Here is a 27,256-nt window from a genome sequence, read left to right on the forward strand (position 1 = left end):
TCCAGACTCACATCAAACATCTCCAATCCAAAGTTAAATTAATTGGCTTTCTATTTCGCAAAAGAAGCATCCTTCACTCATGCTGCCAAACATACCCTCGTAAAACTGACCATCCTACCGATCCTCGACTTCGGCGATGTCATTTACAAAATAGCCTCCAAAATACCCTACTCAATAAATTGGATGCAGTCTATCACAGTGCCATCCGTTTTGTCACCAAAGCCCCACATACTACCCACCATTGCGACGTGTACGCTCTCGTTGGCTGGCCCTCGCTTCATACTCGTCACCAAACCCACTGGCTCCAGGTCATCTACAAGACCCTGCTAGGTAAAGTCCCCCATTATCTCAGCTCGCTGGTCACCATAGCAGCACCCACCTGTAGCATGCGCTCCAGCAGGTATACAGTATCTCTCTGGTCACCCCCAAAACCGCCTCTCCTTCTAGTTCTCTGCTGCCAATGACTGGAACGAACTACAAAAATCTCTGAAACTGGAAACACTTATCTCCCTCACTAGCTTTAAGCACCAGCTGTCAGAGCAGCTCACGGATTACTGCTCCTGGACATAGCCCATCTATAATTTTGCCCAAACAACTACCTCTCCCCCTACTGTATTTATTTATTTATTTTGCTCCTTTGCACCCCATTATTTCTATCTCTACCTTGCACATTATTCCACTGCAAATCTACCATTCCAGTGTTTTACTTGCTATATTGTATTTACTTCGCCACCATGGCCTTTTTTTGCCTTTACCTCCCTTATCTCACCTCATTTGCTCACATTGTATATAGACTTATTTTTCTACTGTATTATTGACTGTATGTTTGTTTTACTCTGTGTTGTTGTATGTGTCGAACTGCTTTGCTTTATCTTGGCCAGGTCGCAATTGTAAATGAGAACTTGTTCTCAACTTGCCTACCTGGTTAAATAAAGTTTAAATAAAAAAATAGGAAAGGTGCCCTGATTCTAACACCTGCGCTGCATCAGGTGGACCACACTAAGCGCCACAGACACACTGCACCTGTGGCCCACATGCTGGACTAACCCAAGCCTTTGACTGGAGACTGGCACTTCAAAGCCAGCAAACTGAGAGGAGGAGGAAATGGAGGAGTAGAGAAGGGACTAAATGGCACAAGCTGGTGATGCAGTAAATCAAGGCAGTGCACAGTAAAGAGAAGTCAGAAACTCACGTAAGAGGTTGCCAGCGCACAGCGTAATATTTCTTGGTCTCTGGGTTGGTGGTGCTGGCTGGTGTCCCCGCTGTCCTCCATGCAGCTGTGGTCTCTGCGGAAACTGGGGTGGTGGTGGTGGGGATGACGGTGGTTGGTGGGAGGGTGATGGTTGGTGAGAGGCTAGTGGTAGGTGAGAGGGTGATGCTTAGTCCTGAGGTGGTGGTGCTGACCATGGGGCTGGTGGGGCGCAGTAAGGCCCAGGGAAGGCCTACGAGGCCATAGGTCACGCTTGCAAACTCACAGCGGGCCCCGTAGAAGCCCGTTCTGCATTCACAGATGTTGGGCTGTCTGCACACGGCTCCGTTGTGGCAGCGCGGAAGGCACCTTGCTTCAAGTGAGGGGAGAGAGAGGAGGAGAATGTTCATTAAACCAGAATAGTGGACTGTGGTTGAGAGAACAGAAACTCAAGCGTAAGAGGATAACTGGTTTGACCAGCACAACCTCAGCACAATCTCAATAAAAACTCAGTAGGACAAACAGCTTAATGTGCATTGTAACTTAACAAGGAAAACAGCCAATGGTGAATGTCAAGATTTCACTCCCCTGAACTAAGAAATGAAAAGGGGAGAGGAGGGAGAGCCATGGTCCTGGATACAGGGAGGGGGCATTCATGCATACACGATGCAAAGTTTATGGGCTCTGTGCTCCTCCAGGCCCCCAACCCTGGCCCCTAGCTCTTGATTTCTCCCATCATCCCTGGCTGGGCGTCATTGTGCCAGGGCCGAACCCCCTGGAGGGCTCCAGTAATGGCCCATTGGCCACAGACAACAACAGCGTATCCCAAACCCAGCAGCTTACCACAAATCTCCTGGCCGCCTCCATGAATAGCAATGGGCACCGCTTACTGACATTGTTTCGGGAGTTGTGCACGGAAACACTTTTTCTCCATGGATTTTTTCACATGAAGGCGAGCACAATGTGCTCAAACAGAAGTGAGACTCAAAGTGCACAGTGGACTGAATCTAACGAAGGGCTCTATTCAAATCAGACCGGCTTTAGCCGACATCCGCATAGCGGTGGTTTTGACGGTGGAACTGCGAAAGGGCTGTCAAATGCACAAGCGGCTGCTGGTGTTATACCTAATGCCGACATTGCTATTGGCTGCACTGAGTCGAATTAAAAGAAATCCCATGCAGTTTTGTTTACAAGATGGAACACTGGAATGTGAGATGTATCTACACCTCCATTAGGATGATAGAAACTCTAATTATTTAGTTTCATGATTTTCAATTTGAGACTCATATTTCTATATAGACTAGGCCTACACTTTCTCGTTCTGAACTTGTAACGCGAGTGAGACAGGTGTTGTTTCAGAACAATGATCAGAAGAGCAGCTGCTCACCGATTTGACAGCTCCAACGCAGTTCCACCTCTGACATTGACAAAACATCAACTATGTGGGTGTCGGCTATCGCCGGTGAACGCTTGATCTGATTGAAGTGGAAGCAGATTTAGGCCTGGATTCAGAGTTTCCTTCTCAGTGTGGCTATTATCTTGCATCACTAAACCTCAGAGGGGGAAAGGAAGTATGGGTGTTTATTTTTGTGTGTGCTTGCGCCTGTGTGTGTGCGTGCATGAATGAACGTGTGTGACTGTGTGAGATCCACAGTGAGTCTGGGCTTCCTGACAGAGTGCAGAGCTGTGCTTTGCAGAAATGCTGAGCCAGGTTGTTTTGACATGACACTGGCCCTTTAAATCCTCTGGGTCAAGTGGTTGGATCAAGTAAAGGTGTTCAAATCCCTGTAAACAAGGCTTATGGAGGTGTAAATTATAATGATAACACCACAGAGATGTTGGCGACGGACATGAATAGGAGCTCTTCCTTTCTTCAAAGGTCCTGACCTCTTCTCAGTGTACAGCATGGTGTGTAGACAAAGCAGGGCCTGTATTCATAAACCGTCTCAGAGTTATATTGCTGATCTAGAATCAGTTCTGTCTTTTAGATCCTGATTATATGGACAGGGGCGTATCTACATCATAGATCAGCACTCTTACTCTGAGACACTTTAAGAATATTGGCCCAGGCCTGTCAGGGGTTTAGCTAAAGGCTTGCTGGTCCAGGGTCAAATCCAGGTTTGGCCACCATCACAGACCACTATGGCTGTGTTTACACAGGCAGCCCAATTCTGGTTTTTTTTCTCCCACTAATTGGTCTTTTGACCAATCACATCAGATCTTTTTCAGCGCTGATGTGATTGGTCAAAAGACCAATTAGTGAAAAAAATATATCAGAATTGGTCTGCATGTGTCGATGCAGCCTAAGACAGGCTCTCTAAGACCAGAGGTGCTCAACACACATGACATATTCACTTTTATAACCTATCGAAACACATCGATACCGGACACTATTTGCTACACCCTGTAAGCCTACAGGTGTCCTATTTTACATTTGATCAATCTGTTGTTGCAGAGAATTTTCCAGTGGGAAATTTAAATTGTAGTGTATTTGAGGTTTAAAAAGGTAAAATGTAAGATATTATATCTGTAAACTGTGTAGGTCTTGACCGGCATTCATATTTGCCATCCACACCTCCACCATAATCAGAAAATGATGATACAAAGACATCTGGAGCGTGTATGATTTCAGACTGAGTGAAATGGGAGAAAACACAGATTGGACTGGGTACTGCTGATGTTGGATGTGACATTACAACTTCCAGCTGGGTGGAGAGAACATTCCATTGTCCTATAGAGCCTGATTGATGGTCTCTCGCTCCTTATTAAACCAACTATTAACAGCTTGCAATTTATATACAGTACCGGGAATAGACCATTCACAAGTACCATGATAGGGACTGTCATCATGGGCGCCATAAAGCCCAAATATCTGAGGAGGCACAAAGTAAATGAGGGTGGCTGGGGGGTGGTATGGAGGGGGGCTAGGCCTGAAATGTATTTTTCTTTTTTTTAAAGAATCCAAAAAATATGCTTCTCTTCATCTCTGATAAAAATCTGGATAAAATAATGAATGGTAGTCAGTATATTTAGTTATTGCTTGCGTTTCTAAAGTCCACCAACCTTGCCAGCAGGCATGCAAGCTAAGATGGTGATAGACAAGCTAGCTACTCTAACTTGATTGACAGCCTGGTACACAGCTGCCTGATTGACAGCTTGGTAGCTAGTTATGAGGTTGGGAGATAGGCTCCAAATCTTGGCTAGCTAAAGCCAACTTCATAAACTTGCTAGGTGGCTAGTAGTATTATACAGGGACACGTGCCCCCTATGGGTATGACACCTCTGGCTGTCATGGTGGTATAAGGACAGCCATCCCTACTGTATAAGGCGGCTTCTTGCAAGAAAAAAAACAGAATCATGCGGCAAATGTTATTTGTCACATGCGCCGAATACACCAGGTGCAGACCTTACTGTGAAATGCTTACTTAGAAGCCTTTAACCAACAATGCAGTTCAAGGAATAGAGTTTAGAAAATATTTACTAAATAAACTAAAGTAAAAAATAAAAAAAATGTTTTAAATGTACTTGGCTATTCATGATATTCCATGATATGGTGTGACAAGATCTTTATATCATATTTCCACAACAATGTGGAACAACATTACACATAATGGAAGGGCTGACTGTCCTGCTATGGAGAAAGGTCAGTAAAGATAAAAAACTTACGTTTGGTGCATTTCTGAGTCTTGAGTGAAACGGTCCATCCGTGGCAGCACCTGTTTCCACATACATTAGGCCTGCAGAGAGCATGGGAGACAGACAGCATGTTAAAGATAGCTGAGTCTACAGGAATCTGAGCAGGATGAGATCATTGCAGCAGTCAGGGGTGGACTGGGACCAAAAATTGCCTCTGGCATTTCTAACACTGGACCCTTTTTCCCTTGAGGCCCCCACACAGGCTATTTTTTCCCCTCAAGGGCACCACAACAGCCCATGTTGTTCCTTGACGCTACCATTATTAGCCAGATAACAATAGTTTTGCACAGAAAATCCAAGTTAGACAGGCCTACTAGGCTAAAAATGGACCAGCCCATCTGGCATTTGCCGAAATGCCAATGGCTAGTCCGCCCTTGGCAAAAGTTATCACAGTACATAGTTTAGGCTGTCATAAATTAAGATTATGCTTAAAGACAGGAACCCCACATACTCAAAAATCACAGACACTACTGCTTTATAACAGTTCAAGGTCATGAATACAAAATAAATCACTTAATTTGATCACAAAAGGATCTAAACACGGTCCTATTTTCACAACTCCCTGGATATTCATAAAAAACTACTTGGGCCCCCAGAAATGTACTATTGCTTCAGTGTGAAACAATGAATACCTCCTTGTCTTTACACTTGCCTTTGGACGTAATAGATTCAGGGTGTTTAAAACAGGAGCTATGAATATGAATGAGGGGCCATGGTGTGGTTGCCCTGGGTGAGAAGGGTATCTGTCCGTCCCGTGCACAATGGATGACAGATATTGTGTTCCCACACTGGTCTGGCCATATGTCTGTCTCTGGACCAGCCGCTTGGCCACTCTCTTTCACAGATTGGGTAAACAAAACGGGATTAAGGGTCCTCCACAGCGTCTCACAGCGTTTCTGGGGCACCCGCCTGTTTATCCAGGGGGCTTCTGGGAGAAGAGGCAATTAGCACGCCAACACAAGCAAGGGTGACGACTCCCACTTCAAAGTGACAGCTCAGCGCGACCCACGCCACCGAGCTCCCCTTATACCGCCTTTGTGGGATTTGCTAATTAGTTACAGTTTCCTGGCTTTATTGTGTGTTTGCAAATAGTGGGCCAGGAGCCTCTTCCAACAGGGACTGACAAGGGTCTGCAAAGGAGCAGAGGTAGGGCCCCTATTCAAACCCAGCAGTGAACTGACCCAGAGGAAGGTGAGCCTGTCTGGGAGACTGGGAATAACCTTTAACCCCAGGCCAAGTTGGAGGCTAATTCAGCAGATGTCACTGCCAAAACAGACTTTACCACACCATTGTTGCGCCTTGAATTACTCAAACATCACCGCTAAATTGCTGATCTTTCAGTTTGGACACCATCATGAAGGATTTTTTAATTGATCAGCAACATCCGATCTCAACAAAATATTTGCAAACTTCCTAACCAAACCCAAACACCTAAACAGGACTGTGGTAGGCCTAGCATCTCTGACTGACAGTTCCCTTCAGTGCAGGTGTTGAACTGAACACCACCCGGGTTCTTCCAACTATGAAGACGGGTGTTAGTCAGAAACCACTGAGACGAGGGGGGGGGGGGGTGCTTTCATTCCAAATAGGGAGTTGTCAGCGGTGGTGACTGCCTGTTTTGTCTCTAGTCGGGTCTTAATGCAGTGCTGACACTGCTCTAATAAAGTAGAAGAATCCCCAGGCCCTGTGCTTACAGAACTAAGTGGGACCTGTCGTCTGGGCGGAGGAGCCACCCCCATTAAGAGCCTGCATACTCACACTGCTCCCGTCCACTGCCACAGGCCATCCATCTTTCGATCTTGACCGTTTTCGTCTGGTGACTGAGCACTGATTCTGAAGTGCCTGACTCTTAGACTTGGGCTTTCTATCCTCTCATCTTCGAGGAGTTATTCTAAAAGGCTCAGACTGAATGATGACTCCTTAGTTCTAGTGTCTCTCTGCTCTGGAGCGGGACTAATGTTGTCGAACACGAGAGAGCCCGAGAGCTTCTGTATTGCGGCATGTGCTGTGTTAGTGCCTATAGCCTGCCGTACAGTACGAGCACCTCATAACACTGCAATGTTTCAGAGGAGCTCTGTGGCTGTGAATAAAAAAGACTCACACAAAGAGAGCCTTAGTTACAGTCACACACTATGGGCTCACTGCAGCTCCGCCAAGTCAATCCATGCTCTTGTTCTAGCAGAGTTCAGGAATTTCTTCCACTTCCCTCCACTTCACCCCCTTAGATCAGATCAATAATATATGTGACCCTCTTTTAAATGACGTGGGCTGCTAAAGATCCTCATCAAAGAGGCTTTGAAGCGATGCCAGTTTCTGGGGAGGGTCTGTCGCTCTGTTCAATCCCCTAAGCCTGGGTTGAACTGCTGAACCGCCACTCTGTGGCCGGCTAGCGTGACTAACCTGAACGCAAACTCCCCTCGTCCACCCTCCAGTGACTGTGAAAGTTCTCCCATTTACCCAATCGGGCCCAGCCTGCACCCTCACCCCAGAGCCCCCTGAGCGGAACAACGACAGTGTTTATTTTGGACATTCATTCAGGCTCCTTCTGTGCATTGGGGCTAAATAGAGCAGAGTGGCACTGTCGTGGCCCACAAAGAGAAATGGCCTGTTGGTGATACTAGTACACACAACTAATTTACCTCAATTAGTGAAATGTTTTTTCACTACATGAAAACATGAGTTGAGGCATTCAAATCATCCAAATTAGGCGGTCTGGAAAAAGGGAAGTAATGATTCATCCTATTCATTGCTTAGAGAGCTTGTACACGGTTCTACGCTCATGACCAGAAGTACTGTAATGTGCCAATGCAATGGGATAATCAAAATTCCTCCCCTAGCTTTAATGATCAACATTTCCTCTGCAGGTCAGGGGAATACTTCACCGGATGATAAATGTGTTGAGTCTCTAATCTGGCCAAAGTTCAGAAAGTGGCAAAGTCCATTAAATGTTTGTTGTGCATGAAGTGCCATTTCCCAGTCCGGTGTGATTTGACTTTGGGTCCATTTATCACTTGTTGTCATGCACTTGAAACAAATGTGCAGTTAGGTCACCGTATACATTGATAACTCTTGCGTCAAATAGAAGAATTTCACACATTCCAAGAGGGACTAGTGCAAGCATACAACCCTGTGTACATTTTTGGGATGTAAAAACATTCACATTATATTGTGGTCTACCACTTTGATGGATAATTTAAACAGATATCTTTAAATAGGCTACCGATCTGGGGGATTTTTTTTTACTTCAAAGCATTCTGTTCTGTAGTATGATCTTCCATAGGACAATAAGTGACAAGCTATTAGACAAAATAATAAACCCCCAAATGTTTACTGTCTTAATCAAAATGTTCATGAAGCTATCAAATGACAAAGGACACGGAAACATGGACTGATTATGTATACTATAGGCTACATTATGTAGCTATTGTAAACCACCTGCTTTTGACTGTTGGGGTCCGGAGTTGAAGGCTGTACTACCATTTTTAAATCACACATTTATCACTAGGCTACTCACCCGTTTAACTGTAGTGTCACATTAGTTGCGTATTTCCAGTGTTTCTTTCCATTAAAATGGAACTGTTTCTGTTTTAATGTAGGTTTTGAAGTCGTTTGCATCTTCCGCTGAGTGTGATAAACGTGATAATTAACGGTCGTATGGTGGTACCTGCTCGCAGTTCTCCGCTGCGTCTCGTGCGCTCTTTTATGGGTTGAACGCCTCACTAGTGTCCCATATAATTTCGAAAACGTAAGAAAGAAAATAAATGCCACCCCAAGAACGAATAAGTTAGCATATCTCCTGCTTGACATCTTTAGAGGTCTCTTCTGCGTTACACATCGACCCTATAAAAAAATCCAAGAGCAACGGAATTTCCAGGAAATCTTTAAAACAAAAATAAAATGTTGATACTAAAAAATCTAACACATTTTATGCAATGAGTGAGCCAAAACAAAATCATATAGAATTAGAGCACATATGTCTTCGTTTTGCCTGTTTTTGCAAATGAAATTAATAGGCTAGATGCTCTCCTTCTCAAATAGAAAATAAACTGGTTTAAAGTTCGGTTTAAAAACTTTGAGCCAATTGGATAGGAGTTCTAAGATATAAGAACAGCACAGCCAATCAGATATGTGTCGGACCCGTGCATAGAAATGGAAATAGAGGGGTGACCACTCTTACAGAAGAGTCTGCCTGTATCTAGGCTACCAGCATCCTCGAGGCAGGACGTTTGACAATAATACAATTTGCAACAGCACACTCAAATAATTCCGATAAGATTCAATAAGCAATTGATTTATTCATTTTAGTCATTTAGCAGACTCTCTTACCCAGAGCGATTTACAGGAGCAATTACGATTAAATAAAATAAAATGTAATTGGTCACATACACATATTTTGCAGATGTTATCGCAGGTGCAGCGAAATGCTCGTGTTTCTACCTCCAAGTGCAGCAATACCTAACAATACACACAAATCCAAAAAAACAAAAAGAAAGGACTTAAAAAATATCAGGACAAGCAATGTCAGAGTCCAGGAATATAAATACATATGTATATGATGGTGTGTATAGACATTATGGACAGTATATTAATAGAAAATATGTGTACATCAGTAGTTAGGCATACATAGGATGAGCCTTGACTAGAATACAGTATATGCATGTAAAGTGGGTAAAACAGTATGTAGTCATTAAGTGCTTTGCTCAAGGGCACATCAACAGATGTTTCACCTAGTCAGGTAAGGGATTCAAACCTGCAACCATTTGGTTTCTGACCCAATGCTCTTAACCCCTATGCTACCTGCCACCCCATCATATGTTTTCTTTCTCAGTGGACCTTTATGATTTGCAACACGTATGCTATCATGCCCTGCAGTGATCACAAATATTATATTGCTTAACCCCTGCTTAATATATGGGGTGATACGTGTCGGTGATAAGCCATTGAAGCGAGCTATCCGCTACTTGTGCGTGTACTTTGCGTGTGGATAAGTAACCAATCTATGCCAAATTAAGGGCAGCAGTTCTTCCTGTCATAATGCTTGGTACACGGGAGTGTAAACATACACAAACACCACCACCAAAAGGTGGAGCATTGTCCCAATGATTCCAAGGATGCCTCCATGTCCCTCCTGGACTCAACACCTGTGCAGCTGGGGAGGGCTATAGGCAGTACTGCATATTCACGGGCTCTGTTACCTGAAAGAAATAAGGACTGGAAAAGGAAGTGTTAATGTTAATGTTAATGTTTTTGCAGACCAAATGTTGTTTTTAGGTAAACAATGAAAGTTCATGATTATAACAGTTCAAGTTTTGCTCAGACTGAGACAGACAGGCTATAAGCAAAATGTATTGAAAACTCTGAGGCTGTAGCATGTACACCATTGATTTGGTGCTAAGGAATTTGAAATAGGAGAACAATTTGAAAATGTGCGGAGGTGAAGGATATTCAAAAAGCCACTAGATGGCAGCAATGGTTCAGATATACAAACTAATTGAGGCAAAGGACAAGTTTCTGATTGTATTCTTTCTAATTGTTCATGCTTGATAAAGAAGCTGTTTCACCAGTAGTGACAAGTGAGACAGTAATCTGAAATACTGTAATTGTTTTAGCCTATATTGTATGTTTTTGGCAGAGTCGATATATTGCATTTTGCACAATGAAGCAAAATACATCATATAACGCAAACCGTATCACTATCGTGATGATGATGTGGCAAGTGACACTTTGCTTCTTGAAAATCCTATATCTTTAAGACTTGACTTCTGACATGCAAAACATTTTGTGACTGTATCAACGTTGCCTAATTAAATAAAAATATCAAGACTTTTTGAGTGGATTTTTCCTTTAATGTGAAACTAGGCTGTTGAATGCCTAGGCTTCAGAGAAATTATAAATACATATTGCAGGGAGACAATTTAATATAAGATAAATATCCATGAAACAAAAACAGCATGTGAAAATCTACGTTGGGGAGTGGGTAGATACCGTCTCAACCCAGCCCACAATCACATGGCCTCTCATAGTTTCCCTCTAGGACTTGTTCAGATGCTTAGACACTGAGTGTGTCCAAATACACTGAGTGTACAAAACATCAGGAACTCTTTCCATGACAGACTGATCAGGTGAATCCAGGTGACAACTACGATCCCTTATTGATGTTACATGTTAAATCCACTTCAATCAGTGTAGATGAAAGTTAAAGATGGATTTTTAAGCCTTGAGACAATTGAGACATGGATTGTGTGTGTGTCATTCAGAGGTTGAATGGGCAAGACAAAATATTTAAGTGCCATTGAACGGGGTATGGTAGTAGGTGCCAGGCGCACTGGTTTCAGAGCGTCAAGAACTGCAACGCTGCTGGGTTTTTCAAGCTCAACAGCTTCCCATGTGTACTAAGAATGGTTGAACACCCAAAGGACATCCAGCCAACTTGACACAACTGTGGGAAGCATTGGAGTCAACATGGGCCAGCATCCCTGTGGAACGCTTTTGACACCTTGTAGTCCACGCCCCAATGAATTGAGACTGTTCTGAGGGCAAAAGGGTGTCAATATTAGGAAGGTGTTCCTAATGTTTTGTACACTCAGTGTAGATAGGGAGGGCCTCAGCCTGGCACACTATGGTTATCAAGTTTTTGCAGCTTTAAAAAAACTAAGAGCCAAACCTAAGTATAAGCCTTAGAGACATCCCAGTTCCCCTTTGATGTGACATGTGACTGACATTGGACTAAATTTGGAAATTAGAGAGGAAGAACCTCTAATCTCATACTTGCCACAATCCCATGCATGGTGTGAATAGCCCCCCTGGGGGTTGATGAGGGTTAGCTAGGGGAACTGGAGAGCTGTAACCACTGGCCAGGGAAATGAGAGAGATGTTATTATCAAACCTCTAACGTAACTCTGATTAGCTTAGACTCCAACTATAATCATAATCACCCAAACACCCTCCACCCCCCATCTCTCGATATTAACCTGAGCAATCAAAATTAGCTTGGTTATCTTAGTCACTGGCTGTTTCACGCCTGGGAGCTTCCCCGGCCTGCCCAGTACTCTGCCTGTAAGACGCCACATTCCCTGGGGCCGTGGAAATGTGCTAATGAAGACGGTGGTGGAAATAGTGAATTACCCTGTGATATCTGTATATAGCTTATATCGCTGCAGGCTCCATCATTAAATGGCTAACAATCAGTGGAGCAAAGCAGGCCTTTGATCTGATTGATAGGATGGAGGCCAATGGGCCATATGATAGGATAGTCATCAGTACTAGCATTGCAGTAGCACGTTGACATTTCTTTGTGTAATGATACCATTAAGTCAATTACATTCACATTACCTTTCACTTCAACCATGACTAAAATAAAGCCCCCTGCAACAACGGTAACTTTTATTGGCCGTCTTGGACCTATGCGATCTCCATGACTCCAGATCCAGCTAGCTGTATGAACTACGGTGAAGATGAAGTGAGTTGAACTGTGAGCAAATGCACATAGCATGGCGTTCCATGAGTCTCTACGGTGTACCCACACCCACTCCACTATTGGTATGCACAGACTGCTTCATTCTTTATTCCCCCGGTCTCGGTCTTCTGTTCCACGTGAGCGCTTTAATTAGTTTAGCATATCTCTCCTTCCTCGTCCTGTTGAAACAGGGATTTTTATTGTCGCAAACTGGGAGAACTGAGCAGCATTTTGCTCGAGGAGATTTTCAATGGGCAACAGGCTTGATAGGGCTAATGATGCAGATGGTAATTGTGCATGAGTGAGTTTGAGATTGTGCATGCAGCGTGCATTTGTGTGGGTCTGTTTGCATACAGCACATGGTTTGTGTACAGGTCACGGTGTGTGTTGGGATGTGGGTGGTAGCCTCGAGCTACACAAACCCCAGGAAGTTTTTTTTCTCTACTCTATGGCTTTTCATAAATATTAGTATATTGATTTAATTTATGCTGGAACTTGATCTACGTGCACAGTTTAGAATAGAAGTGGTCAAAAATGGAACAAAATTGCCTCTTGGGAATTTGCACTTCTCTACTGTGGAATTATGTGGAAATTGTGCTACTTTGAGGTCTTGTTACCTCTAACATTAGTATGACACATCTGTCGTTCCACAGAATAGAGTACATTTTTGCCGCCCTTAGATATTTTAAGTAGAAATTCAATGTCAGATGTTTTATATGAATAAAGAATTGTTAAAGTGCCAAAAAGCAGCATTTTTACACATTCCTGGTCAACACCAAGGAAGATTCTAACCCACTCAACGCCAACGTTTCTTCAAGTTTTCACCATTGTAAAACCTTTACCCATTGGGCACAGACATCAATTCAACGTCTATTCCACGTTGGTTCAATATCATTTCATTGAAATGACAAGGAAACAACGTTTATTCAACAAAGTGTGTGCACAGTGGGTTGTCATGTTTTTGCTTTGACAAAGTCATTTCTGAAGATGATTATTTATTTCATGGGATTAAGTGATTCATTCACTGTCCCTCATTTTAAGGTCAACCCTGTTATGTGAACTGAACTCTTATTTTAATACGTTGAAACTATTCCTTTTTCAAAAGGAACATTAAACCTATAACAGTCAAACCATAGCGTAAAAGCAGATGAGCAGGTCCTACTCTTTTTGTCCATTTTCTGGTGTCTTGTGGTTGAAAACAGAGCGTGTTGGGAATAACATATCAACGTTTTTTTTGTGAAGCTTGCACTCAATTGCCCCTACCTGTTGCACACAAAGAGCTTCCATTCCCCCTGTCACAAGGGAAATTATGGCAGATTTTTGGCTCAAACGCATTAAGAAGGAAAGAAATTCCACAAATGAACTTTTAAGAAGGCACCCCTGTTAATTGAAATGTATTTCAGGTGACCACCTCATGAAGCTGGTTGTGAGAATGCCAAGAGTGTGCAAAGCTGTCATCAAGGCAAAGGGTGGCTATTTGAAGAAATACATTATGATTGAACACTTTTCGGGTTACTACACGATTCCATGTGTTATTTCATAGTTTTCATGTCTTCACCATTATTCTACAATGTAGAAAATAGTAAAAAAATAAAGAAAAACACTTGAATGAGTACCAAGTCACACTACCAAAAATGTACTCTATTCGTGGAATGACCTGATATACTGTAGCTCCCTAATGTTGTTTGGGGTATTTGTCTCCTGATTTCCACCCTCTGCAGGTTCTCTAAGCCTCCTGTAGGATGCTTGTAAAGAGAGGTCCCTACAGCGGGAACATTTTATTAGCTGTATTTCGTCTTCCATCACATCCCCACAGAGTCACTCATGGAGAGGGGTGCTGCTGCCTGTCTCTCTACCTTCAGAGGCACCAGAGGGCATGACTCAGACCGTGTTGCTTTAGGATAATTATTATTTTTGTCAAGTTGTTTTCTGAGGGATATGCGAACGAGAGTATACCTGGGACAGCACAACATTTGAATGCTCCATCATAATAGCCTACATCCGTAGGGTGCGCGTCAATATGACATTCCTTGACCTTACAGCCATGACAGCCTGCATATATTATGTAACGTCTCCGGAGTCCGTTCCTAAACAACTAAAGTAGAACACGCGGAATGTTTTAAAACAAGCCCATCCCTCACCAGTCATCCCTCGTTCCTTTCTCTTACTTTTTACTCATCTGAATTGTCTTCAGCAGGTTGGCTGTGATGCAGCAGGGGTCTCCACAGAGGCAGATGCTTAGCAACCACCTGCTGCTTGATTATGGGTTAAGTCAGACCCAAGGATATCCGGCAATGGGAGAAAGAGGTGAGTAGAGTGTGTGCGCACATCTGTCACATCTGTGTGTGTTCTTATCAGTATTTTCTCGAGGTCAAAAAAAAGATGGAGGAGTTTCCCCTAAATAAAGGAGGAAATAATTATATAAGAACTGACTGCCTCCCTTCTGACTGCCCCCCTCCCCAACCACCTCCCACTGCCTTAGTTTCTTTCCAGTGCCAACACACTTTCCAATTACACTAGCCCTTCTATGTCACAGTGAGTGTCGTCTATCCCCTGTGTTCTGCTAATCGAAAGATAATGTGCCCATTCAGCCCACAGGAAGGGTTATTCTCCTACTCGCCATCACCATGGTTCCAGGTAATTATTTGGTGGCTTTGCTCCAGTTGGCGGAGAACATTTAAAAAATAAAATAAATGAAGTTTCACCACCTACGGTGTTGATTGAAAAGTTTTTCGGCAATAAAGCTTAAGCTACAGGAAATGCTTTTCATTCGTCACACCTTGCAACAAAGCCATCATTCATGTCATTTAAATCTCTGATAATGTGATAATGTATGTTAATGTATGTACTTTTTTGTGTGTGTGTGTGTGTGTACTTGCTGTACCTATATAGAACATGTAGCAAAGAACGTGAGGTAACGTTGCAATATAAGTTCTGTTCCGTTCATTGTATTTCAACAACCTAAATGGCACCAACTCCACAAATCCTCCCAAACATAAACAGAGACCAGCAGAACTGTAAATGCCTCCTCCTTGGTTCCAGCAAGCATGTTTCCCCATCTGTCAGCCTGTGTGCTGGCTGTCAGTGCCAGTGCCCAGATGGTGGCGTTGGATAGTGGGTATGGAGCTGGAGGCCAGTGGGCCACAGTCCCAGGCACATTGGCACCGGTGTTACTGGATGACTGTAGAGAATACAGCAGCTCATACTGGTGCTATACCAGAAATGGGACCTGTTAGTAAGGCAGCACTGATTCTGCTGCTTGAGCCTTAGACTAGTTCTGTGGTAACGGCCTTGTGAGTAGTGCTCAAATTGTTGTTTTGAGTCAGATATTTCGTGTCATTTGTTGTATTTTATATATAACCACACTATATACTACTGTAACCTAACACTCCATCATGTATGTCTCCCCAGAGTGTGTGCTGGTATCTTTTTGTGCATTGGTGTGTGCATAATAAGGAACAAGGGTCATTTATAAAGCAAGATTATGAATGGATTTTTGGATGCTGCCAGTCAGTAGCTGTTCTAGGAGCTTCGAAGTGGAGAGAGCGAGAGAGAAGGGGGGGGGAAGAACTGCTCAGCGATACACAGAGACACACGAGGAGTGAGAGAAACAGAGAGACGGTGGAATTGTGAAAAGGTGCAAACCTGTAAACCTGAAAGTGATGGACAGAAAGATGGTGTGTACTCCTTCAGAGGGTCATGACAGGCAATAAAAAGGGATTCCACTGCAGGTTTAACCACCAGGCTTTAAATCCTCATCCGGCCCTGTGAGAGGAGAAGCAGGGCGTCTGACGGCCAACCAGCTGACACCGAGGGGAAGTCAAGAGAAGGGTCGAAGAAGAGAGCGAGGGTAAGAGAGGGAGAGTGACGGATGGATGAGCACATGGAGTAAGTTTGACAGCCTCAGAGAGAGAGAGCGATATAAGACCTATCCGGGATTCTGTGGCTGTTACTCACAACTTTGTGTCCTCAGAGGAAATCCATGGGTGTGACAGAGGACCAGAGGACAGCGAGACACGCAACCTGACCCACCTGTCCCCCTCCCCTTCATTCCACCCCCACATGTTTTTCTGCAACCTCCTCCCTCCCCCTTCTCCTCCATCTCCTCCTTCACCTGCTCATTCACTATCTCCTCTGCTGTCAGTTCAGCAGCTCCTTCAGGGGTCTCTCTTTTTTGTTTATCTCACAATCCGCCTCTCATCCAGTGCCATTCTCATTGGCCTGATTTGTGTTATGGCTACATTCCCAGCCTTTTTTGTCACTATGGAAAACCCCTCCTACTTGAATACAGCTCCAACCAGCAGCAGATCTTATTTAGAGAAATAGAAAGATTTGAATAATACATCATTTTGGGGTCGGGAAGACTCTCTAAAGGTCCACAACAAGTGCAAAGGATCAGATAATGTTTTGTGAAGACTCTGATGCAGAACTGACACTGAGCAGACCGACCTCTGGGACAGAAGATGGGACTTCGACTATATGAAGAGGAGGGAAAACGTTGTCCACAGTCCCACGACAAAGACAGTGGGAATCAAGCTCTAACAGCAAGAGGTCCTATCAAATATTGATAGCGACAGGCATGTTGGAAAAGCATACTTCAATGTTCCATTACCGACACAGTGGAAAGAAGTTCTTGACACCTGAGGAAAGGCTCAGATCAGTCCAGGTGGGACTCTTCCTTCTGGAGGTTTTGGAGATTGAACTAAAAACAGTCAAACCATATACAAAGCCAAGTTAAGGACTTTATTCTACTTGAGAAGCCAAAGCAATACTTAAAAGCATCAGAGTTTCAGAAGGACTGCTTCAGTGAAACACAGACTAACTGCAAACAAATCTGTGTTGCAGAAGGACATTTTGAACTATTTTCCAACAGCGAGAGACCTGGACCAGGAAGAAAGAAGTGTGCCGGGGGAAAGGGAGGGGGTGGAGAAGGAGCTTTGCAAGAAGGTGGAGACATGGAGAGGGTACTGGAATAGCAAAAAAGAAGGGGCATATTGGCTACCCCCCTGGTGCAATGTGTGGTGAGTATGCAAGTCATTAGTTGACATACTGTTCATTACAGCCAGAGATGTGTGAGCATGTGCATGTGTGTGTACATGTGTGCATGCGTGCGTCTGCCTTTCTGTCTGTGCATGACGAGTGGCATTGTGTCACGCTACTGTATGAGAGGAAAAAGAGAGCAAGATGTTATCCGATGCAACTTCTAAATGTTTATTGAATAGATAAAAATCCAAACAGAGAAACAGTCACTGAACATGTGGTTGAAGAGTGCTATGTTGCTCCCATGGGACTCCATTAATGAGGCGGTTACTTCCTTTCACCTTCGTTGTGCTATATTTTCCCCACAGGGCTTGTTTAGGAGGTGAGCTGGGTAAGAGGTCAGGTTGATGTTTACTCTAAAGCATGGATGGGGAACTCCAGTCTTCGGGGGAAGCTGATTTTAACAAATTGTGTTCTAAACTGAAGATCATGATTAGTTAAGGGGGCTGGGGCAAAAGTGTGACATCAGTCAGGCCCCGGAGGACTAGAGTTGCCCATCCCTGCTCTAAAGCAGGGTTTCCCAAACTCGGTCCTGGGGCCATCTGTTGGGGCACGTTTTTTGTTGTTGTTGCCCTAAGACTACACAGCTGGTTCAAATAACCAACTCATTATTAAGCTTTCATTATTTGATTCAGCTGTGTAGTGCTAGGGCAAAAACCAGAATGTCCACTACGTTATTTCCAGCATTAGCGAGCAATAGCGAGTCCTGTCAGTGTTTTCAATAGGACATATGGTCAGATAGCTTCATGCTGAAAAGCCCTCCGCTTAAGGCAGAGAATGTACTATAGTTTTGGAAGCACGCGTATCCTGTAGGATATTGCTCATATGCTTGCATTTGTGCTGTACCTTCGGACTCCTTTTTGACATGTATATTAGTTTTTTTGTTAAACCATATCTTTACTTTTGAAACATTTTGAAAAATATCAAATAAAGAATTATGATCGTAATGTGATGTTGCACATTTGTCTGACATATTCATGTACAAAATAGGGGGTCTGTAACTTTCCCACATTGAATATTCCCATGTAACTGTTTGGTGTCAGTACTGCATTCCCTCATCAATTTGAATGTTTTTGCATGGCTGACAGGTGTGAATTGGCCCCCTGGGTGTATGTCCCCATGTCAGAGAGAAGCATGTCCATCTATCACTATCAACACAGGCTTTCATCCCAGACATGTGTGGCTACACAGGGCATTCCCACGAGTCAGATTCATTCACAGAGAAGCCAGGGGAGGAGGGATTGATCGATCAGAATGTAGCTGGATGCCACAGGGAAGCAGAGTGGTCTCTGGTCTGTTTTCGCCTTCAAGAGCCTATGCATATCCCCCTGCTTTTCACATTGTGTTCCCCAATCTCTCTCTGAAACACCACTCAATTACTAACAATCAACTTGTATTTGATTAGATGAAGTCAGTTAAGCCACCATCTCTCAGTTTTATTGGTTGGAGGAGACACTAGGTTTTTCCAGTAAACGTCAATTTAATTTGCAGAGAAAGGGAGGGAAATGGGAAAGGGCACAATTAACCTGCCACCTCTTGAACATCAAGGAGAGATCCCCAAAAGAGGTCACTGGTGAAGCTAATGGGAATGGGAGTGGGAATAACACTGGAAAAATGGGAAGCGAGGAATTGAATCCAGTGTCAGTCCGGATGCTCTGGTCGGAAGGATAGTTAGTCACTAATCCGAGCGGGAAAAAGCGAAAGATGCGCGAAAGAATGGGAAGCGATCTGACAGTCATCCGTTGGCCCCGGGCTCCACTCTTCCCTCCCACGCTGCCTGTCCATCGGAGCTTATAACGAGGCCTGTGTATGTCTGGGCCTTCATAAGGGTCTGGTTCCTCTGCCCATCACTCTCTGTGACTCATCTTGCTGTGTGTATGTGAGTGTGTCTGTGCTGTTTTAGTAAGGGTTCTAATATAGTGTTAGTTTTGAGGAAAGGTCAACACTATGTCTTTAAGAGGTACATGTACTTTTTTTTCACTTGCCTGAGACATCCAGACTCTTCCCACTCTTCCTAGAACAATTACATTATGGCCACATTATCTGTCGTTCCATATGGGGTGGCATAACAGTGTTATCTAAATTGAGAATCAAATACTCTTGCATTCAATAACGCAATATATTGAATTGCAGCTCTTTCAATTGTATTTGCATTTTATAAATGAGATTTTTGCTTCCTGTTTTCCACCCCCCTGAGCATCAACTGTCCTAACTCATTCCCTGAGCATCAATTGGAGATATACAGTACATATTGATATGCATTTATTGAAACAATACCTATTCACATTGGCATTCTTCAGTTAAAGTGTCAAAATTGAGTTTCTAAGTTACTGTTTGTTACTGTGTGGTCGGTCAGCATTTCAGGCCAGAAGGATGAGCCCATGATATGTTGTACTTCTGTAAAATATGCATTGTGCAACATGCAAATCTCATGATTATTTTAAGAGCAGAGACAATGTGTGACAGACCCATGAAAGATAGAGCGGGGAGAAAATCTGGGGTTAGGCATATCTCTACGGTTTTTATCTCTGTGTTCAAGGCTGTAACCATGCCATTATCATTTATTCGATGCACATACTGTATCGAACTATAACTTACTTTGACAAAGTTTAGTGTTTCGTCCCACAAGAGAAGCGTTCACAGTCATGGTCAGTTGAATCGAATTTTGGCTACTTTTCTATATTTAGCGATTCATAACCGAACAACTGCTTTTTGAATATTGCAAAAATGTCAGGAGACAACAATATGTTGGTGCCAAGTGTCGTCTAAACAACATAGCAACAACAGCGTTGAATACAGAATTAGTCAGGTATCCGGGCTGTAATGGCTGACGTGATGATAGGAGGCGGTTTGAGAGTGTTCATCCATTTCAAGTGAGACTCAGCCTACATAGTTTGCCTGTGAGTGACACACCAATCGAAAGAACAACAGAGAGGCATCTCATTACTCCCGCTGATGCTCACCAACCATACCTCCATGCCGGCAGCATTCCCCTGACAACACAACTCTGATCCAACGTCAGTACGTTGTGCTTCTGGTTGATTTTTGCCCCATTTCTGAAGGACTCGGCTCCACACGAGTTGTGTGTGTGTGTGTGCATCCCTCTATTGGAGAGAGAGGGAGAGAGCTATTTTAATCCTGTTATGGGGCAGCAAGTTCCAGCATCTATGGACGTCAGAAGGCACAGACCAGGTCAATACAAGACCTAAAAACAGGTCACTCCAGGACAAACACCACAGTTTGAAGACGTCTCCTAAATATACCTAGTTTTTTTTTTACATGCTCTATCTTTCATTATTCCTTCATATTTACACCTCTGGGTGGATACTGACTCCTAAATATATAACGTTGTGGTGCCACTGTTTTTCTAGATCATGTGTGCAGTACCACTTCTCTCCTCCTGTTTGCCAGTAACACTACAATAGTAGTAACAAACTGCGTACGAATGGATCTCTACTCTGCGACAGGGATTAGCATTACTGTTTTAACTGGCAATTAGTGTTGAGTGAGACTGGGAACATTCCGTTATCGACCTCCTCTCTCTCTCTCAGCGGCGGTGACCCGGAGTTCTCTCCCTGCCGCGTACGTGCGCGTGCTTGCATGGTTCCCCAAGGTGAACGGTCCGATGTCGCCAACACTTCCTCAACACCTATCTCTAATCTCTCTTTAGTGCTTAAAGTGTTTGGCTGGAAGCCAGCAGCAGTTGTTTATGATCTTAAAGATAGCCAGCTCCCTATCGAGCCCAGTGTACAGAGGGCGATACTGTACAACTCTACCTGCCAGTGTGAAAATGGGGGGGGGGGGGCAAGGTACTTGGTACTGTAGATGAGTACACGCAATCACATTTGTCTTTATATCTCAAAACCTTTCCCATTACACTTGAGATGTAAAGTGCTCAGATGCAGAGTCCATTAGTAGACCGACTTCAGAAAAGCCTAAAGAAATGGAGGAGTCTGAGCTCGGAGATTTCGGAGGGGGGGGGGGGGTCGTCTTTAAAGAGGTTTCGGGACTATAAATGATCAAATGGTTTCCATTAGACTCTAGCAGAGAAAGTGTCTGAACTGAGCTGCACACGCTGCTATTTTGATCTCATTTGAACGCTGTTTTAACTGCAATAGTTTTCTGCTGACTCTAATGAGGACTGCAAATGGAGGTCCATCCAGGCTCCCCCACTGAAGTAGCTCCAGTAGCCTTCTCTCTGTCTCTAACTCCGCTGTACTAGCGCTCTTTAAGGAGCAAATGTACGCGCATTAATCATCGATGGCGTCTCGCTCTGATCCCTTATGATATTAATGTTGCAGGGTGAAGCCTTGTAATCTCAGCAAGCCTATGAGCCATCACTAATACTTGCTTTCTGAACCGGCCTGTGTTGTGTTCAGACTGGCTAAGATTGAGCATTGCTACGGACTTAAAATAAGTGGGTTATACGTGCTCTTTTACTGATGATGATTGTGGATATGCCTCTGGTAGGCTGACTGCCATGTCAATCCCTGTGTCTGTCCATTGAGCATCAATTTCCTATCATCTACCTCAATGTGGTTCTCATAGAATAGGTTAGGTGTAATCCATATGCTGTGGTGGGTAAATGAAGACCCTGTATATCGGCAACCTGTATGAGGACCAATATACCTAAAGACAGTATTTTTATACCATCTACACACAATGATTTTCAATACTGGTTGATGCTTGTAGAAGATAATATCTGTTGGGTTGGTAATGCCTTGATTACAGGTAAATAGGCGTCACATTGACTCACTGTTACACCTGGGGCTTTGGGAGAGGCCCTTTTTTATGGGTATGGATTGAATAACTGAGTCAGTGGGCTACCAGTTGCACGTAAATTGAAATTAGGTTGCGATGAGATCCAATAAAGCTGGAGAAGTCAAAGTGGAGTGCAGATCTGAGAATCCCAATCTGGATGTAGGCAGGAAAAGCATCATTAAATGTTTATGTTCCACTGGAGACCCTTTAAAACCATTGTAGCCTGTTAGTTTCCGTTGCATCATGAGCAAGTGTGGTGTCTATTGAGAACGCTGCTTGAGACCGCCACATCTACTATCTCTTTTCATCATACTCTCTCGTTTTTCATCCCTATCTTTCTCTCCTTCTCCCCTTTCTCTCCTTCTCTATCCCTCCTCACATTCTCTCTAATTTATTAATTCTCTCTCTCTCTCGTCATTCGGCAGGGAACAGTCTTTTTTTCCCTCCCCCTCTGAGAGGCCAGCGCGGAGAGGACTCACCGGGGCCATGTGTGAGTGAGTGACTCCCTGGCTGGGGCCTGGAGCGAGGAGATGCCACATGTATTTCCCCCTAATTGGGTTGGAAATAATCGTGTTTCACCGCTGAATGGCTAAGTCACATCAGAGCAGACATTACTGTCTCCCAGGCCTCACTGGGGCCCCCAATGCTGCTACAACATCTGTTGGCTCCTCTATTGTTTATTCTGTTCGGCCCTGTATTGTGCAGCGAGAAGCCAACAAGTGCAGTACAGGAGAGAGTTTGTTTCTGTTTTGTCACAAACTGATCTGGACTCCCTTCTTGTTTTTTTAATTATTTAACCTTTATTTAACTAGGCAAGTCAGTTAAGAACAAATTCTTATTTACAATGACGGCCTACCCCGGCCCAACCCTAACCAGGATGACTCTGGTACAATTGTGCGCCACCCTATGGGACTCCCAGTCATGGCCGGTTGTGATACAGCCTGGAATCGAACCAGGGTCTGTAGTAACGCCTCTAGCACTGAGATTCAGTGCCTTAGACTGCTGCGCCACTCGGGAGCCCCGCTGCGCCACACGGGAGCCCACCTTGTAAGCTGTATCAGTAAGAGCACTCCATAGACACCCACGACAATCTGTCCTCTCTACTTCAGTCCTCTTGAATGGTCTCTCGATGACAAAGTAGCACAGTACTGTCGTCCCATGATGAGGCTGGAATTGGACGATAAAACATTCAGTTTGACATGGGCATCATGTTGAATGAACACATGGGGCTGTTGCATGGAAATGGACAGGAGCAGGGACCCTGGGCTGCCCAGCTCAACCTCTCACTGTTATGCTGGAACCATAGAAAGGGTTACCCAAATATGGGTCATCATAAGAAAAAAGTAATGCTTGATTTTGTTCTTCGTTAACTTTTTCATCCCTCGAGTAATATGAAATGCCAGCTTGTCTAACGTGAAACGTAGTCAACGACTGTACATGTCTGTGTTTCTGTCTGTCTTTTAACATCAGAATTGGAGACCTCTACATAAGGTACAGCATAAACATGAATTACAACAGGTAAATAGCAGTATCCCACTCATCTCTCTCCTCCCATCTGTAGGCATAGCATCCTGTGGGGGTGGGGCTTACTGATGGTAAACATGGTCCCCCACGGCCGGCATGTCTGCCACGCCCACGCCGAGGACCCTGGGGACGACCGAGAGGAGCGCATCCTGGCCGTGCTCGGGATCATCGGGACCGTGCTCAACCTGCTGGTGGTCATCTTCGTCTACATATACACCACTATCTGACCACTACCACCGCAACGATCCAACCAGTACTGGACCACGGTCCAGGCTGACACATCACCAAGGGAGAGGGGAACGCAGCGCAGCGACAGGGAGAAAATGGAGGTGGACCAAGAAGGAGTAGGACCAAGCCTGTCAAGACCACCAGTGTTATCAAGTTTTGACCCCAAAAAAATCAAAGCCGTGCCTGACCATATCGCTATCCTTTCCATCTTTAGGCCCGGGAGGGTGAGGAAGAGCAGGTTTATTCATGAACATGGCCTTTTTGATATCAGAAACATGGGAAACCTCCACCATTTCTTCGATGACAAGGCTATTGTTTTGTACAGACTCTCTCACATGCATTATTTGTAGATGTTTAGATAAATTTGCCCTGTTTGATTATTCATTCGACACATATTTACCCAACTATTCTTTTTTGTTGGCCTTTTTGTTCTGAATTCACACTTTATTGTTCGCTGGTGTTGACATTTGTCAAGAAGCACAAAGACCCTGCCCGTTGAGGAAGTGATGGAGAATTTTATCCTGGTCAAAAAGGCATTGTCACCTGGACCACATTCCAATGCTGAAGGATATGACATTCACCCTCACATAGTGAAAAAGAGAGGCCATTCACTGAGACCCCAATGTCACTGCACTGTACGAAGAGCAGGCCTCAATATTCATTTCATCCTCAATATAGTATTTTCTACTAACAAGCTCCAACCTGAGACAATGTGATACCAAGAGAATATCCTTGGAGCTCTTGTTTCATACACCTGTTTGAAAACTCCTGTTTCCACACATTTTATCTTGTGATTTATAAGTGTTAACTACAATAACAAAAGAGACCGATAAGAGTCAAAACTCATTTGTATAATTATTATCAATTGACGATCATTATATTTCCCCACATTCATGTATGACTTTGTAATTAATTAGGTTTTAATATTGGAATGTAATACACATTCACAGAACCCCCCTCCCATTCCCGCTGTAGCCAACATGCCATTTTCAACTGAACAGCTGAATATGGCTTGTCACTGCACTAGTTGAAGCAAAATATTGGGTTTCCATTCATAATCGATGTCCGAGTATTTAACCGGTAGGGTGTCAGATGTTTGCTTTGAGATACTGCTGTGATATGTAGCACGTGCATTACCTGTTCACCTCAATGAGTTTCACTCATACACGTGTTGTTTTTGCCCCAATTGCCAACCTTGCTGCGAAACCACATCTCAAGTCAATCTCCAGTGCTTCCAGAAGAGTTCATTACTTGAACAAGAACACAGACCCACACTCCTCACCTTGAAAAAACACTTGCCTTACTGATGTCATCGAAGAGACACTAGCTGTAATGGAAATGCTTCCTGATGCTTTTTTATTTTTAACACAATCACTTATATTGGTATAATGACATGGTTCCTGTTCACTATGCCGTCCACAGTGAAGTGAATCGGAGTGAATAGTAATGGGGATAGACAGAGTGGACTCTCTATTGCCAGATATACTTACCAAAACCACCCAATACTGTGGCGTGTTTGTGCTGATTGTTGTCTAGACCAGTGTTTCCCAACTCCGGTCCTCGAGTAGGCTACCCCCCCAACGGCACACATTTTTGTTGTAGCCCCAGACATAACGCACGATTCAACTTGCCAGGGCCTTGATTATTTGACAAGTAGAATCAGGTGTACTTCAAAAATATGTACTGTCGGGTGGTACTCGAGAACCGGAGTTGGGAAACGCTGGTCTAGGCTGTAGTGCATGGTGATGTATACTAAATGATACAGTACAACACACAGCTGTACTGTGTCCTATATCATAAAGACATTGACTGTAAGCATGCTAAACATTCCCGAAACACTGTTAACACACAGCTAACCATTGAATAACAATGTTTAAACAAACAAGTATATTTTTTTATAGTGCAACACACCACTAGAAAAAATATTGGAGTTGACCATCCTTTCTAGTTAGCTGCAGTGCAGGGCTTTGTGCCATTATAGAGCTTTTGCTTTGGACCAGACGAGAAGTGACCAGGGACCAATGGGAGGGAAGAGCCTGGAGCAGACTCAAGACCATCTGCTGTCCCTGTGGACAATGGCACCTCCTCAACCCAGAACAGAGCCAGAGCCAGAATGGCTTCCTTCTCCCTCTCATCACTCCACCACTTAAACTGAACTGACAGGAGGACTTAAATTCAGGGACTTGTGGGTAAAATGTAACCTCAGAATGTGAGTTTTTACAATGTGTCCTCAATGCCCTGTGTGTACTCAGACTTTTTCAGCACCCGTCATTTTACCAGTTTGTGTACAGTATTAGGGTAGAGAAATCACTTAGTTTGTACACTATGAAAATGCATCTTTTTTATTAAAATCCAAATTAGCTTTTGTTTTATTTCACATTGGTGTGATGCAGCACCTGATATTTGTCCACAGGGTATGTTTCATTGAATTAGATATTTCGTCTATACAATGGGTTTTATTTTGTTTCCTAAATTTTAACTATGACCATCCAACTTTAGTCATGATGTATGAGGGACCTGCATTTTGGAACTAAAGGGAATCTTTTGTGGAGGATTCAGATGTGTCTGAAGATGAACATTTTTCACCCCTCTTTTTAATTATTTTCAAGTTATGAAATATTGAAAAACTGAAATATTGCTAGTTCTATAGAAACAATTAAAACTCAACTTTTGCCAGAGTTATAAATCATGTTAATGTTTAAAAGAGGAGAATGGGGCATTACAGTCCTGCATTTCATCTGGATTTCTATGCAGTTGTCTGACTCTTTATATCAGTGTTTGGAAATGTTTGCAAAATTGTGTTATATTTCATGTATTGTTTATATTATATTGAGTATTCAAATAAAAATGGAAAATGGTACCACTTCGCAAAATGTTATTAAGTCCAAAGCAAAGGCCATGTTTGCAGCATAATCAACAGGACAAGTATACCATACACACTGTGCATTCCGAAAGTATTCTGACCCCTTGCCTTTAATCCTTATGCTAAAATGGATGAAATTGTTTTTTCCCCCTCATCAATCTACACACAATACCCCATAAAGACAAAGCAAAAACAGGTTTTTAGAAATTTTTGAAAATGTAAAATCCCCCTCCAACTATATTTGGGAAGGTTCTCCCATTCTTCTCTGCAGATCCTCTCAAGCTCTGTTAGGTTTGATATGGAGCTTCGCTGCACAGCTATTTTCAGGTCTCTAGAGATGTTCGATCGGGTTCAAGTCCGGCTCTGGCTGGGCCACTCAAGGACATTCAGAGACTTGTCCTGAAGCCACTCCTGCATTGTCTTGGCTGGATGCTTAGGGTCGTTGTCCTGTTGGAAGGTGAACCTTCGCCCAAGTCTGAGGCCCTGAACACTGTAACAT

General features: G+C 43.6%; 1 protein-coding gene and 1 long non-coding RNA gene across 6 annotated transcripts in view; one reads left to right on the forward strand and one right to left on the reverse strand.

Annotated features, from left to right (window-relative positions):
* The window catches only part of LOC109908905 (latent-transforming growth factor beta-binding protein 4), a 72,619-nt gene extending 63,847 nt beyond the window's left edge, over window positions 1-8,772 (reverse strand). For 2 of the 4 annotated variants that reach the window (XM_031796066.1, XM_020507689.2), the window contains exons 1-3: window positions 8,400-8,772; window positions 4,856-4,926; window positions 1,193-1,562 (exon numbers count right to left, since the gene is read on the reverse strand). In XM_031796066.1, the coding sequence (XP_031651926.1) occupies window positions 1,193-1,562; window positions 4,856-4,926; window positions 8,400-8,692 (734 nt within the window). In that variant the 5' untranslated portion in view covers window positions 8,693-8,772. The remainder of the gene's footprint in view (window positions 1-1,192; window positions 1,563-4,855; window positions 4,927-8,399) is intronic. The other 2 variants (XM_031796065.1, XM_020507688.2) reach the window with 1 other exon arrangement.
* A 2,922-nt stretch (window positions 8,773-11,694) lies between these two features.
* Window positions 11,695-26,863, forward strand: LOC116354766 (uncharacterized). 2 transcript variants are annotated; one of them, XR_004203986.1, is made up of 4 exons: window positions 11,695-12,344; window positions 14,536-14,648; window positions 14,933-14,978; window positions 15,753-18,322. It is a non-coding gene; the product is annotated as an uncharacterized LOC116354766 (long non-coding RNA). The 2 variants fall into 2 exon arrangements; XR_004203987.1 differs by lacking the exons at window positions 14,933-14,978; window positions 15,753-18,322 and adding an exon at window positions 23,704-26,863.
* The last annotated feature ends 393 nt before the right edge of the window (window positions 26,864-27,256 follow it).

The sequence above is a fragment of the Oncorhynchus kisutch genome, linkage group LG18 (assembly GCF_002021735.2).
Source record: "Oncorhynchus kisutch isolate 150728-3 linkage group LG18, Okis_V2, whole genome shotgun sequence".
In the NCBI taxonomy this organism is placed as follows: domain Eukaryota; kingdom Metazoa; phylum Chordata; class Actinopteri; order Salmoniformes; family Salmonidae; genus Oncorhynchus; species Oncorhynchus kisutch.